Source organism: Sesamum indicum, linkage group LG11, assembly GCF_026168435.1.
Source record: "Sesamum indicum cultivar Baizhima isolate 11 linkage group LG11, ASM2616843v1, whole genome shotgun sequence".
Classification (NCBI taxonomy): Eukaryota; Viridiplantae; Streptophyta; class Magnoliopsida; order Lamiales; family Pedaliaceae; genus Sesamum; species Sesamum indicum.
This window is the reverse complement of record NC_142667.1, coordinates 3,559,094-3,573,222: the sequence shown is the minus strand read 5'-3', so window position 1 is coordinate 3,573,222 and position 14,129 is coordinate 3,559,094. Positions and strand designations below refer to the sequence as shown.

At 36.5% G+C, this 14,129-nt stretch overlaps 1 protein-coding gene across 2 annotated transcripts; it reads right to left on the bottom strand.

Moving 5' to 3' along the window:
* Positions 1–9,381: 9,381 nt before the first annotated feature.
* On the bottom strand, positions 9,382–12,673 carry LOC105173327 (malate dehydrogenase, cytoplasmic). Of its 2 annotated transcripts, XM_088875699.1 has the most exons (8): positions 12,469–12,673; positions 11,445–11,603; positions 11,161–11,336; positions 10,777–11,054; positions 10,553–10,688; positions 10,366–10,477; positions 9,982–10,030; positions 9,382–9,909 (listed from the first exon to the last, which is right to left on the bottom strand). In XM_088875699.1, the coding sequence occupies exons 1-7, from the start codon at positions 12,605–12,607 to the stop codon at positions 9,996–9,998; spliced, it is 1,035 nt and encodes a 344-aa protein (XP_088731825.1). In that variant the 5' UTR covers positions 12,608–12,673; the 3' UTR covers positions 9,382–9,909; positions 9,982–9,995. The 2 variants fall into 2 exon arrangements, with proteins under 2 accessions (XP_088731825.1, XP_011093331.1); XM_011095029.3 differs by lacking the exon at positions 9,982–10,030.
* Between the last annotated feature and the right edge of the window lie 1,456 nt (positions 12,674–14,129).

Below are 14,129 nucleotides of genomic sequence, written 5' to 3'. Positions count from 1 at the left end.
GGAGTCCGTCACTCAATGGCCTTTGTCAGCTATCATCACCTCAATCACAATATCTCTTTCTTTTTTTCTCTCGATATTACACAACACACAACTCATATGGTACCTCATCATAAATGATAACGCACAACATACAACTCGTATGATATTTGATTATCAATCATATCCTATAGTACACAACTCGGAAGATATGGTAGATTATCTACATTGATCAATGACAGCGCACAAATCGTTATTAATCATATCATAAGCCATTGCAGTACGTTCCCTAATTAGGTACGCCAACTCTTTATCTCAATTCACATTATTCCCATCAATAATTTTATTATTCAATTTCATTCGACAATCAATTTTCCACCAGTAACTTCATCATTCAATAGTCAAATATAACATCACACAATCAATCTTCTATCTTTTATACACCATAACCTTATATAAGTACATACTAACAGTCTCACAGATATCAAGATAATAGAGACAAATAGTCAACAGTTCACGCTCAAATATATACATAAACAATAAATGTATAATACCCATACACATACATCTGTTTAACTATACTTACCTTAAATCTCAAATGGTTACGTTAATACAATGAGTTGCTCAATCCTCTACTTTGTCATCACGTGTTATAATCAAGTATAATACGTATAATCAATATATCGAGAATGCTAAATAAGATATTAAATAATATTTTTATATTTTCATGAATCTTTTAATATTTCATTTATATCAAAACTCAAATCTCCATTTTATTTTCTTCTAAATAACTAAACATTGTAAGCTTCTCAGGTATATATCTAATTTATCAATCAGTTTATAAGAGTTCATTCTATCATACCCTCATATCTTTATAACTATCGTTCTCTATAACATCCCTGAAATAAATTATTACAAAAATCTCATTTTTCTTTTTAATAAACATAATATTTCTTAAATATAATTTCTGAATATTTAATTAATTCTCCGCTATTATAGAATTTAATTAAACACTACTACATATAATTAAGTATTTGGTCAATAAGCAGATGGAATGGAGTAAATTAATTACAATAATGATTAAAAATCTAAGAAATCTAGTAATTTAATTAATCAAGTATAACATTCTTAAGTTAAATGCGATATTTAATTAATCACTAATTTTAAATAGTCAAACCCATAGCATTTTCACGTTAAACATTACATCGGACAATAAATTGATATATATGTTGGTCATACACATTTATTTACAAGGGGTTAAGAGTAATTTTTATATATATAAGCCATACAATAAATTCATACACCCTACCACAGCACATAACTCCAAACACCACTATAGATACTCAAAATATTAATTTTTACACAAGTTACTATTCATTGGTTTGACAACACATAATCATTCCCTCTAAAAATTTCTCTCTCCAGGTTTAATCACTCCTGGTGTGTTGTTGTGCAGAGGGTAAAATTTTCATTTCATCCACTGATCAACATTACAACCACAACATTGTCACCGTCTATGGGAACATTAACCTGGAATTGAGAATGCGGAACAAGTCCCGGGCTTGTGACGCTCATGGGGTGGACATTACTCAAGAAGCACAAGTGAATGGAGCAAGTCAAGCTCCACCCTGTGAACTATCACCACCCCATGGGATAGGCCCCCCCATCTCTGCCACATATAAAGCCACCACCTCTAGGTGTTCCACCCTAAGAAGAAATGATACAACTGACGCGAGAAGCTTTATTATCCTCGATCCATGATACATCCACGCAGGTGGCTGCATAAGTAATGCCTTAATTTCTAGTTCATAACCCCATCAATCCTGCCCCTCCTTCCCCTAACCGAAGTCGAGAATTATCCTCGCCTGTCCAAGAGGAGGAGCAAAGGTAGGAAGTGGTGAACAGGAAAATCTCCCGACCTGAAGTGGCTCAGATGCAAGAGCAAACCCCTCCCCCCCTAATCGCACAACCCATCTTACCCCTTCCATCAAGGGGAGTGGAGGATCCTTACTTGCCCTTGGCCTTTGCTTCTTCATGATGAAGCTCTTTCTCCCCTCCAATTCTAGCCATAGCACTTCTAGTAGGCGTTAAAGTATCGAATATTTCAGAATACGATAGAACAAGAGATCCACAAAACACTTGGAAAAATTTTATGCTAAAATCGATTGGTACAACTTGAGTCACGCCGCCTTTTACAGGGTCTTTCGCACTACGTTCTCCAAATGTGCTTTAGTGTGGTTCAACCAACTACTCGTTGGAACTATCTCCAGCCTTGAGCAGTTGACTCAATATTTTTTGCATCACTTTTTCAAGAACAAGAGAGTCTCGGAAATGGAATTTCAGTTCACCATCCACCAAAAGGAGAATTAGCCGTTGAGAAACTACATGCATTGATTTGTTGAAGCCGTACATGAGGTCTCCCATGTTAACCATGAGTTGTTGACCAGCATCATTCAACAAAGCTTACTATCCGGAAGATTTAAGGAGTCCATAGCTGGCAAGTCCTAGCACTATGAAAGTCTTATTCATGCAATCACAAAAATACATTAGGATTGATGAGTCCAATGCTTTAGACCCTTCTCATAGTGTCAAGAGGAAGGGTCGAGAAGAGGAAAAAGAACTGAAAAAAAAAAGGAGAAGCGCAAACATTTACCTCCGATGGGGTTCGCGCACTACACCCCCTTGAATGCATCCAGGAGGGTGATATTAGTCATGGTGGATCAATAAGGGCTAATTAATCAATGGCCGGGAAAAATGAAAGATAACCTCAAGAGACTCAAATCCGACAAGTATTGTTGTTTTCAATAGGACAGGGGCACATGACGGAGGAATGCCACCACCTGAAGAATGAGATAGAAAAGTTGATTCAACGTCGATACTTGAAAGAATACGTAAACCAAGGGCAGAATCGCCAACCCCAACACTCAACTCCCACTCAAGATCCAAACAGTGACAATATCCCCACAGCAGGTGTTATCGTCATGATTTTGGGAGGCCCAGCAAGGGGGGACTCTGCCAGTGCAAGAAAGGCACTAGCTCGGGCAACAAGGGAAAACCATTGGCAAACCCCGTTCAAGTCCATAATGTTAGCATGGAAAAGCAAGAGGAAATATCATTCGCTTGGAAGACATAGACCCGATAAGTAATCAAAACAATGATGCCTTGGTTATTCGGTCACACTTTCTAATGTTTGGATTAAAAAAGTTCTGGTAGACAGTAGAAGTGCAGACATTATATTCTATGATGCATATGTCTAACTATAGATTGACAATGCATAGATGCAGAAAGTGAATACCCCACTCACTGGTTTAAGTGGTGAGATGATCGAGCCATTAGGGGAAGTGACATTACCATTGTCCCTCGGCTCTTACCGGAAGAGGTCCACTAAAATGGTTAAGTTCTCGTGGTCAGGAGTCCATCCGCTAACAACATTATCTTGGAAAAATCAAGTTTAAACCTCTTCTTAGCTATATCATCTACTTCCACATGAAACTTAAGTTTTCCGTTCTTGACGGAGTGGGGGAAGCTGTAGGAGATGAACGAATGGCGAGAGAATGTTATGCAAACACCCTAAAAGGATGTCGAGAGAAGCAAGGTGGAAAAACGTGTGAATGAAAAAGCAAAAAGGATAATGATTGACATGAGCCATTAGACGAGGGACACCCCAAGAAGATCCCTTCGTAAGAACTTATGGAGAGAGGAGAGTTGAAGCCATGGAAGAGTTGGTAGTGATTAATCTTTCTCAAGGGGGCGAGGAAAAGACAACAAAAATAGGCACAATAATGAGCCCTTCCATCGAAGAACACTTGATACAATCTCTTAAGAAACATAAAGATATGTTCGCGTGGAGCATGACGGACCTCGACGAGATTTCACCTAACGTTATTACTAACTAGCTCAGCTTGAATCTCGACGCAAAACCTATAAGACAAAAGAAAAGGATGTTTTCGGGTGGAGAGGAGCCAAGCAATAAAAGAGGAAGTAGATAAGCTACTTAGAGCCAAATATATAGGCCCCGTGCAATACCCTGAGTGGTTGGCTAATGCAGTATTAGTCCAGAACTAAACGATAAATGGTGCTTCTGCATTAAGTTTACGGACTTGAACAAGGCGTGTCCGAAAGATCCTTTTCCTTTTCCACGAATTGACATGTTAGTCGACTCTACCTCTAGATGTGAAATGTTCAGTTTCCTAGATTTGTACCAAGGCCACAACCAAATACCGTTAGCCCCAGAAGACCAAGAAAAAGCAAGCTTTGCCACGGATCAAGGGCTTTTTTTGCTACAATTTCATGTTGTTCAGCTTGAAAAATGCAAGAGCAACATACAAGTGACTTGTCAATCACATGTTTCAAAATTAGATCGGATGGAACATAGAGGTATACATAGATGACATGTTGGTTAAGAGCGTGAAAGAGTAAGACCACATTAAGGACTTGGAAGAGTGCTTACAACTATTGAAAACCTTTAGCATGAAACTAAATTCCACTAAGTACACTATCGGGATGAGAAGGGGGGAGTTCATCGAATACATGATTTCGAGAGAGGAATAGAAGCTAACCCGAAGAAAATTGATGCCATCATGGACATGTCTATACCAAAATCGATCAAGGAGTTCCAAAAGCTTTCAGGGAGGTTGGTAGTCTGAATCAATTTATCCCACGATTCACAGACATGGGCCTCTCTTTCTTTAAGGTCCACCTCGGCCTAGAAAAGTTTGAATGGGACAAGACTAGCCAAGAAGCATTCAAAGAACTGAAGAGGTACTTGGTTTCACCGCCGTTGTCGGCAAATCCCAGGACAGGAGAAACCCTCTACCTTTACCTGGTGGTTTCAGAAAGTGCTGTTAGCTCAGTCTTAGTCTGTCAAGAAAATAAGGAACACCACCCGGTGTATTATGTTAGTAAGGTACTGCAAGGGGCTGAAACCAGATACTCCCAAATTGAAAAGCTAGCCCTCTCCTTAGTAATTGCAGCAAGGAAGTTAAGGTCTTATGTCCAGTCACACCAAGTGGTCGTGTTGACAAACCATCCTTTGAAACAAGTTTTATCTAGTCCAGAGCTGTTCTGGAATGATGGTCAAATGTTTGGTGGAGTTAAGCGAGTTCGGCATTGAATTCCACCTAAGACCAGCCATTAAGGCACAAGTGCTAGCTGATTTAGTCGTCGAGTTAGCATATGACGAAGCAAATATTTCTACGCCGACTTGGAGTTTATATGACGTTGGGTCTTCCACATTTATGGGGAGTGGAGTAGGGATAGTCCTAGTGAGCCCTCAAGGAGACAAGTTAGAGTATGCTATAAAGCTGGTGTATCCCTCATCGAATAATAAGGCTGAATACTAGGCATTCTTGGCAGGTGGGGAATTAGATTTAGCCGCAGGAGCGAAAAAGATTATCATCTACAGTGACTTGAAACTGGTGGTTAATCAGATCCAAGGTCCCACAAGGTAAAAAATGACTTAAGTATTTTCTGAAAGCAAAAAATTTGTTTGAAAAATTTGAAGAGGCATCTATCATACAAGTGTTGAGAGCAGACAACATCGTGGCTGACCATCTAGCTAAGTTAGCAAGTACGATGGCAGCAATTTGAGACAGAAGAATTACTTTTCTCTCATCAGGAAAGGCCGCGATGAAGGAGCAAGGAGAGATTATGTGCGCGGGCGCAACACTTTCAAGCTGGAAAGAAGAAATCGTCAAATTCCTACTGATGGAACTGCACCCAAAAGTAAAAATGATTGTGAATACCTTCTAAATAAAAGCATCCCCATTTCATTATAATCGACGAAGAGGTATACAAGCGTGGTTTTTCTCAACCCTTTCTAAAATGCCTAATTCCTGAGCTGGGGAGTTATTTCTTAAGGGAAATACATGAAGGAATTTGTAGAAATCACCGTTGGAGGAAAAGCCTTAGCAAAGAAGGCTTTGAGGCAAGGATTATTTTGGCCAACAATACTCTTCGACGCCCATCAATTGGTGAGGTGTTGCGCGCATGCCAAGAACATGCAAATGTCAACCATCAACAAACCACGCTAATGCAACCGTTTGAAAGTCCCAGCCCGTTCGATCAATGGGGTTTGGATTTGGTCGGACCTTTCCTGCAAGCCACGGAGTAGAGAAAATTTTTTATCGTCACTATTGACTATTTGAAAAAGTGGGTAGAAGTCGAACCTCTATCCAAGATATCAAAAAAAGAAGTGATCAAGTTTCTTTAGAATAACATCATATGGAAGCTTCTGCATCCCCTTAATATCCGACAATGGGACTCAATTCTCGGGGAACAAATTTAAGGATTGGTGCAAGAGATTGGCGATTAAACAATTCTTCACCTCAACCAGTAACCCGCAAGTAAATGGTCAAACTAAAGTCAGCAACATAACGATCCTCGAACACCTGAATACTTGGTTGGGAACTGCTAAGGGGGTATGGGTGGAGGAGCTCCCAAGCATATTTTAGGCATATCCAACAATGCCGAGGATCGCTACAGGGAAGTCCCCACTCGATCTCTCTAACAGGATGGAAGATGTAGCGCTGGTGGAAATAGGAGAGCTCAGTTGGCGAGTAAAGCATTACAACTTGAATTCTAACAAGCAAGGCTTGACGATGAACCTAGATTTTGTCGAGGAGGCTAGGGAAAGAGCCACAGTGCGTCCTGCTATGTGCAAAGCTAGGATAGCTAAGGCATACAATGCAAGAGTAAGACCAAAAAATTTTCAGGTATGGAATCTAGTGATGCGGAAGGTCGAAACCTCTAGCCCCGTAGGGAAGTTAGACCCGAAGTTGGAAGGCCATTACAAGGTAGTAGAAATTGTGAATGCGGGAGCTTACAAGTTGCAGCAATTGGATGGAAGGATCATCCCAAGCACATGGAACATCGCAAACCTAAAAAAATATTACTCCTTAATTATCCTAGTAGGAAAAGTTCCCTTTTTTATTTTATTTTTGTAGTAGGATGGATAGAGTAGAAGAGTAATGTTTTTTCCCTTCTCCTTTCGGATATTCCCTAGTCGAATCTCTGTGGAACTTTTGTAACTTGTGATCAAGTAATGAAATTAAATTTTCTATCATTGGTGGAAATTTCCTTGATAAGGAGAGGGCCCTTTGAGGTAACAAAGAGTTGCCCAGAACCCCTGAGCCAAACTTTGCGAGGTTCTCCCCAAAGGGTTTGACTCTAAAATATTTTGCCCTCTTTAATTGAGGTTGGGGGCAAGAACAAAGGCCTTGTATTCTGTCTTGGTTTTGAGGCCCAGGTCTCCAACCGAACCTATACATCACCGTCGCCATAACCAAACCCGACCATGGAGGACCGCATCGGCTGAGTAGAGACGATGATGGTCGACATGATGCCTATGATGAGGGAGATGAGGGCCAGCTCCTCAACTGCGGGACCATCATAGCCGACCACTTTCACTACCACCCCAGCATAGCCTCGGACAGAATCCCCGACGCCGAACGACGATGATATGGACGAAACTGATGGGGGGGGGGTCTAGATTAGGTTTTAATATTTTTCAATTTTTTAATCGAATAGTATTTTATATTAAAATAATATTTTTTTCAATTTCATATTTCATAATGTTTATTATATTCCACTATTTCATATTTATTCAATTAATTAAATTCATAAATATAATTAATTAAATTTTTATTAATTAATATTTAATTATTTTTTTTAATTTATTAAAATATAAAAATTAAATAATATATCAATTTTATTATAAAATAAAAAATTATGAACGTTTTTAATAATTATAAAGAAAATATTACAAATCTAAACAAAAAATCGTTTCTAATTTTAATGCTAAAATAATTATAAACACGTAATGCTAAATAAGATTGTTCATTCCTAAAACAGTTATAAGAGACTGTTTCAAACAAAAAAATGACCGTGCCTAATACTATTTCAAAAATTGACCACCAAAAAATTTTAATGACCGCTCCTAAATATATCACCAATACAGTTATAAAATTCAAGCATCAGTATTTCAAAGACCGTTTAAAAAATAGCCCAAAATAAATTATATAGTTGTTCCAAATATTATCCAATGGGTTTCAATTAAAACAAAAAGAAATTTTTATATTTCAATACAATATTAAAAACGGTCAACATTAATAAGTTACAATGACTATGCCAAATTAGAACGGTTCATCACCAACCATTTCTAAATATTAGTAACGCCGTCTATGATGATGGTTTGTAAATAATTTTAAAATTCGATTTAAAATATTTTTTTCAATTTCGAACCGTTCAAAATGACAAAAAAAATATTCCTAAAATCACCCTAAATTCTGCATTTTTTTTATAGTGATCGTGGCCCGTCCAAATTGGTTGTCAACCCCCCCTCTTGTTGGGGGCGGCACGTGGCAGTGGGGGTGAGGACAACAGTGGGCTTTTTGTTTTTTGGCGGAGGGGGCAGTGGGGAGGGGTGTGGGTGGGAGGTTACTTTATTTATTTATTTTTTAAATAATAATTTTTTTTATAATATATATTTAAAATTAGTTAAATCTAAACTTTTGACTTTTTTTTTAAAATTTAAAATTCAACGATTAATATTAATTGATTAGATCTAACAATTTTGATATAATCAATAAAGTTCCAAAAGTCATTAAAATAAAAAAAAATATAAACTAAGAGTGAGTATAATGGTCCTTTAGTACAAGAATTAGCGTCGTTAGTTATATTTAACGGAGAGAGACGATTAAACTACTTTTAATAAAACAAAAGGGATGGAGGGTTAGCGTACTTTTAAAATACAAGGAGAATTTAGCTGAATTTTCAAAACAAAAGGTTTTTATGTATATAAGTCTATCTTTACTCAAAATAAATAAATAAAATACTGGAAAAAATCCAATATTAATCCCATGAGAACAGTCATTTCAACTTAATGCTATTCTTGATGGAATTTTATGGTTGACTCCAGGTCTTGCTAAGTTTGGACTAGTAGTCGAAAAACAAAAAATTCCATTAGTCCCAATCCACTCCATGATTGAAAAATTATCGACACAACGCCCGTGTTCTTCTTGTGGATGCTAGCTGGTGACTTGTTTTTACAAGTGAAAATCAACTCATGATTTTCGTATCACTAAAAAAAAAAAAATTGAATTTTCGTAACATTCTAAACGACTACGATTTAAAAACTGTGATAAATCAATACTAGTATCCGCGGTTAAATAAAATCAAAGCAAAAACTTAAATTTTACCACGATTATTCAATATTCGTCATGGTTTTAGCCGTAATCAAAATATTTGCCATAGTTTTGGCCATAGCCAATGTTTTGGTCAGTCCTGCAGCAACAACGGCTAATAGTCGTTGTAAAGCTGTGATTGATTTGTATTTGCTATGATTTTCTTCTTTGAGTTGGAATAATTCATCCCAGCGAAAATTCAGATCCTTTTAGTGTGTGCATGTAGTAAAATGCCAATTTAATAGTCACACTGGTAACAAGAATTCGTAAGACCTAAGTCATCTGCTCTTTCTTTCGAAAATCTCTCCAAATCCACCCAATTTTTCTTGTATGAAACGCTCAACGACAAAGACTTAGAGAGAATTTTCAGAGGATAAACAGATGATTCAGGGCTTAGGAATTGGTTTGGCTTTTACTACATGTACATTAAGGTCATGTGGTGTTTTTCTGTGAATAAATACTTCAATTCTTTTCAACAAACAACTTGAATTTCTTCTGGTAAATTTCTTGAATCTGATCAGCCCTTAGCCGAGGAACTACGCATAACAACTTATTCGTCTTATTTTCAAGCACAAAATGCAACATAAATCGTGTTTTCCTTGTGAGTGAAAACCACAACCACAGATATAAAAGGAAAAGTGGCTCAGTTTTTAGTCTCAATTAAGGCATGAAAAGGCCAGTGATTTCTCCTCCATCAACTCCTTTGCAGTCGCGTCCATCTTCTCCCTTGAAAATTCATCGATCTTGAGACCTGTTTTTAGATGCAATTTTCATATTTTATGACGAGTCGAAAGGTTATTGTATGAGATACAAGAAAGCATACATCGGTATCAAAGGCTAGATCAGGTTCGACTCGTTGTAATTGCCCCCAACTGAAAAAATTTAACCTCCGATTCTTGAAAGATGATTGAGACATTACCAACACACTATACACGCACGCTACAGACAATCTTCACCGGATCAAATATTATGAGCTAAGTGGGATAATTAAAGTGGAAAAGTTCTATGTTTTGAATGAGATTTGAAGTCACCACATCTAAGCAAAAGCTAGAGCTTAACCACTAAACCATCATGCTGATGGTAACCTTAATTTCTTGATGTTTCAATAGTGTAACATCATCATACCTAGAAAACAACCTAGTCTTATGCAAATTGATCACTATAAAGAAGAACATAATTTAGTGTTACATTTAATACAAACGCTAACCTTGTACGATCGACCACTCTCCTTTTTCACAAGTGACGGGAAATGAGTAAATCAGGCCAGGGGGTATGCCATAAGATCCATCAGATGGTACGCCCATCGACACCCAGGTGTCCTGACAAAAATACAACACTTAGGATAATAGATAACAAAACATATAGTAATCGGTAGTAAATGTATATAGACAAACCTTTGGAGTTCCAATGACCCAATCATGTATATGATCACAGGCCGAGCTTGCAGCAGATAACGCACTAGAGAGCTTTCGAGCTTTAATGATGGCCGTACCCCTCTGCTGCACGGTGGTGATGAACTCCGTTTTTAACCTAACACATATAAACACCTAATTTGTTTCATCGTTTTTGGGTAGAATTATTAGTAGGAAAGAACGAGAGAACTGAAAATTGTAGGTACCATTTATCATCGCCAACAAGTTCTTTAACAGACTTCTGTCCAGCATTGGTGCTCACGGTTGCATGATTTACGTCTGGATATTGTGTGGATGAATGGTTTCCCCATATGATTACGTTCTTGACATCGCTAACGTGAACATTTAGCCTTTCCGAGATCTGACCTAGAGCTCTATTATGATCAAGTCTTGTGAGGCAGGTGATGTTCTTCTCTGGGATTGAAGGGGCAAATTCTTTCAAGATTAGTGCATTGGTGTTGGCTGGGTTGGCAACCACCAAAACCTGTATTTTAGGGAGTCATTCATAGGAGGTATCAAATGAATCTCGAAATTCCTTGAAACTCTGACTCAATGTTAACATAGGAAACACAACTGATAATCTGGCTTACTTTGCAATCCGGAGCAGCATATTGCTCCAAAGCCGAGGCCTGAGCCTTGTAAATGGACGCATTTCTGGACGCCACATCCTTCCGTTCCATGCCTTCCTTGCGTGGGGATCCGCCCACCATAACCGCAATATTAACGCCGTTGCAAGCTTCAACAACGTCCGTCGTGGCAACAACGCCTAACGGACCACCATTGAAGTTAGCATATATATAGATGTGTGAGATACGTATGGTTTCTCTAAATTCCAAATTCAGAGCTAGCTAGGTTATTAATGTTCCATATATACCTTTGAGAAGGGGGAAAGCGGCATCAATCAACTCCATTTTCACCCCATTCAACACCTCAGCATTAGGTTCAATATCGAGCATGTGTATGATCACAGGTTGATTGGGACCGAGCATCGCCCCTCTAGCTATCATGGGAACAAGAGCATAGCCTATTTGGCCTGTGAAACAAGTTCATTTGGTTTCGCTAAAATATGTTAAGACATCAACGATGATACTACCAAAAACGTTAGGGTTTGATTCAATAAAAACATTGTTCGATGTTGAAAATTTCGAGGAAAAAGATTAATCAAGACTGTGCTAATACATAAATGTTGACAGAAGCAACCTTAAACCCACAATGACGCAACGTCGACTTTTCAAAATTATAAAAACCTACCCTAAATATCTTTATTATAAAAAGAAAAGAAAAATCATACAATCCTCTCATTTTTGGATTAAATACAGAAGAATACACCCCATCTCTATGAAAATTAAAAACATCAACAATCCAACAGATTTCTAGATAATACGACATTTCAAAATTGGAACGAGGTAGCATGTAAATACTACAAACTTTAAGGGGGTGATCTTGATAATTTTAAAAGAAAAGGGGTGCAGTTAGTAATGTACAATCTTTAAAATTAATAAAAAGGATTAAAGGAATTTTTGGTCCTGTAATTTAGGTTATTTCAGCTTTTTGTCTATTTTAATTTAGCACTTTTTATTTTTTTTGTGATTTTAATTCTTTTTTCATCGGAACTCACCTTTTCTATGCCGTTTTAAAACTGGGCCTTTTTTGTATTGGCCTATTTAAGTTAGTATTTTTGTTCTCTAACTTTTTTAGAACAGTATTTTGGTCCTACCGGAAGTTGAACTTCACCGAACAAAAGGACTGAAATTGCGAAAATTAAAATGATGTAAAACCAAAATACTACTACATCGAATGACTTAAATTACGAGACAAAAAATGCATTTAATTCTATTAAAATAGTAAATTGAAATAAAGATTAAAAAAAGAAAAAAGAAAGAAAGAAAGAAACATGCCTGCTGCCCCGGTCACAAGAACGGTAAGGGGTTCCTTTTCTACGTCCAAGAAGCTCCATATGTGCTTAATAATTCTCCATGACAAGTATACACAACCAACCAAAACGACAGCCTTTTCAACTGACAAAAATTGATCCATTTCAGACAAATTAACAGAAATATAATGACTACAATTTTAATGTGCACAACTATTACATTTCAATTTGCCAACATTGTATGCGTATATATACATGTAAGGAAGGCCACAAGACAGAATGTGATTTGTATTCGTAATAGGTAATTAAATAGTAAGACAAAGTCCAGAAGGCATGAAATAGTATAACATCTCTTCTTCCCAAAGAAAAGAACCTCATTAGTAATATTATTACCAGCATGTCTGCATATCAACCTGCAAGAATTGCTTCGGGGCTCACACACACTCATATTCTTCATCATGTTGTTGATTTGATCCGATATATATGTAGGGATAAATTCCCTTTTGCTCCCTTAAATTGGTTACTAATTTATTTTTGGTACCCTGATCTCATCAATTTTACTTCTCAAATTTTCTTAAAACGATTAAAGTTATTCATGACCATTAGTTGAATCCAACAAAGGGACATTTTTTTATCAACTAACGGTCAGAATTAATTTTGATTAATTTAAAATAATTTGGGGACCAAAATTTATAAGGTGGTAATATGAGATACTACTAACTTAAAGAAATGAAAGTGAATTTTTCTCAATTTTGATTTTTTTTTAAACAAAAAATATCGTCCCACTTCTATTTTTCTTATGGTTTACCTCTTAAATTTTGGGCTTTACTATTGGTTTTTCGCCTCTATTCTTTTCCCTATCCAAAATTTTTTTTTCGTTAATTTAGACGATTAACTAACGAAATCATAACTAATTTTGATTATTTTAAAAAAAATTGTAATCAAAATTGATGAGGTCAAAAAATTAAATACCAAAAATAATTTAGTGATTAACTTATAGAATAAAAAATTATTATCCTTTATATTGTAGCGTAGCAATTTACTCTGTATTCGAGAAATCATGTCTTTTTCTATGGTAAAATAATCTTAAATCAGGAAAAGGAAACATATTGCCAAAAATGAGAAATATGCGTTAAAAATTTGAGAATCTAAAACCTTAACATTTCTATGATATTTATATTCATTTACGTAACATGTCGATATAGATATGTTTAATATAAAATATATCTAAATAAATTTTGTAATGCACTACAAAAAAGAAACGAGATTTATAACAGCTTTATTGTAACGGTCATACGATCGTTCCAATACATAGGGTCTTTCTGACGACTTTATAATGGACGGACGAACTGACGTCATTGAGGGGATAATAAAATGAATTTTTTTTTTGGCAACGGTCAAAATCGTTATAAAATTTATGTGTGCCTAAAACCATTACAATTTGTAGCAGTTACTAATTTGCTATTATTTTTGTAATGGCTATTTGGTCAAAAATCAGCCGTTACAATAGCAGTGGCAAAATCGTTGCAAAATATATAAAAAAAACGGTGTTAAAAAAATCATCATATTAGAGACGGTTTTTTTTTGTAACGGCATTACAAAAGCCGTTACAAAATAATGGCTACATTTTCTAACAGGTAGTTTTCAACGGCTATCTTAGGCGTTCCAAAGGCCGTTACAAAAGCC

What these genes read in the sequence shown, in the direction of transcription:
- LOC105173327 (XM_011095029.3), bottom strand. Translation starts at nt 12,607, where the DNA reads ATGGATCAATTTTTGTCAGTTGAAAAGGCTGTCGTTTTGGTTGGTTGT. An exon ending in TCTTGTGACCGGGGCAGCAG is followed by an intron (nt 11,604 to 12,468) that starts GCATGTTTCTTT and finishes CTTGTTTCACAG; the next exon opens with GCCAAATAGGCTATGCTCTT. An exon ending in AGAGTGGTCGATCGTACAAG is followed by an intron (nt 9,910 to 10,365) that starts GTTAGCGTTTGT and finishes ATCTAAAAACAG; the next exon opens with GTCTCAAGATCGATGAATTT.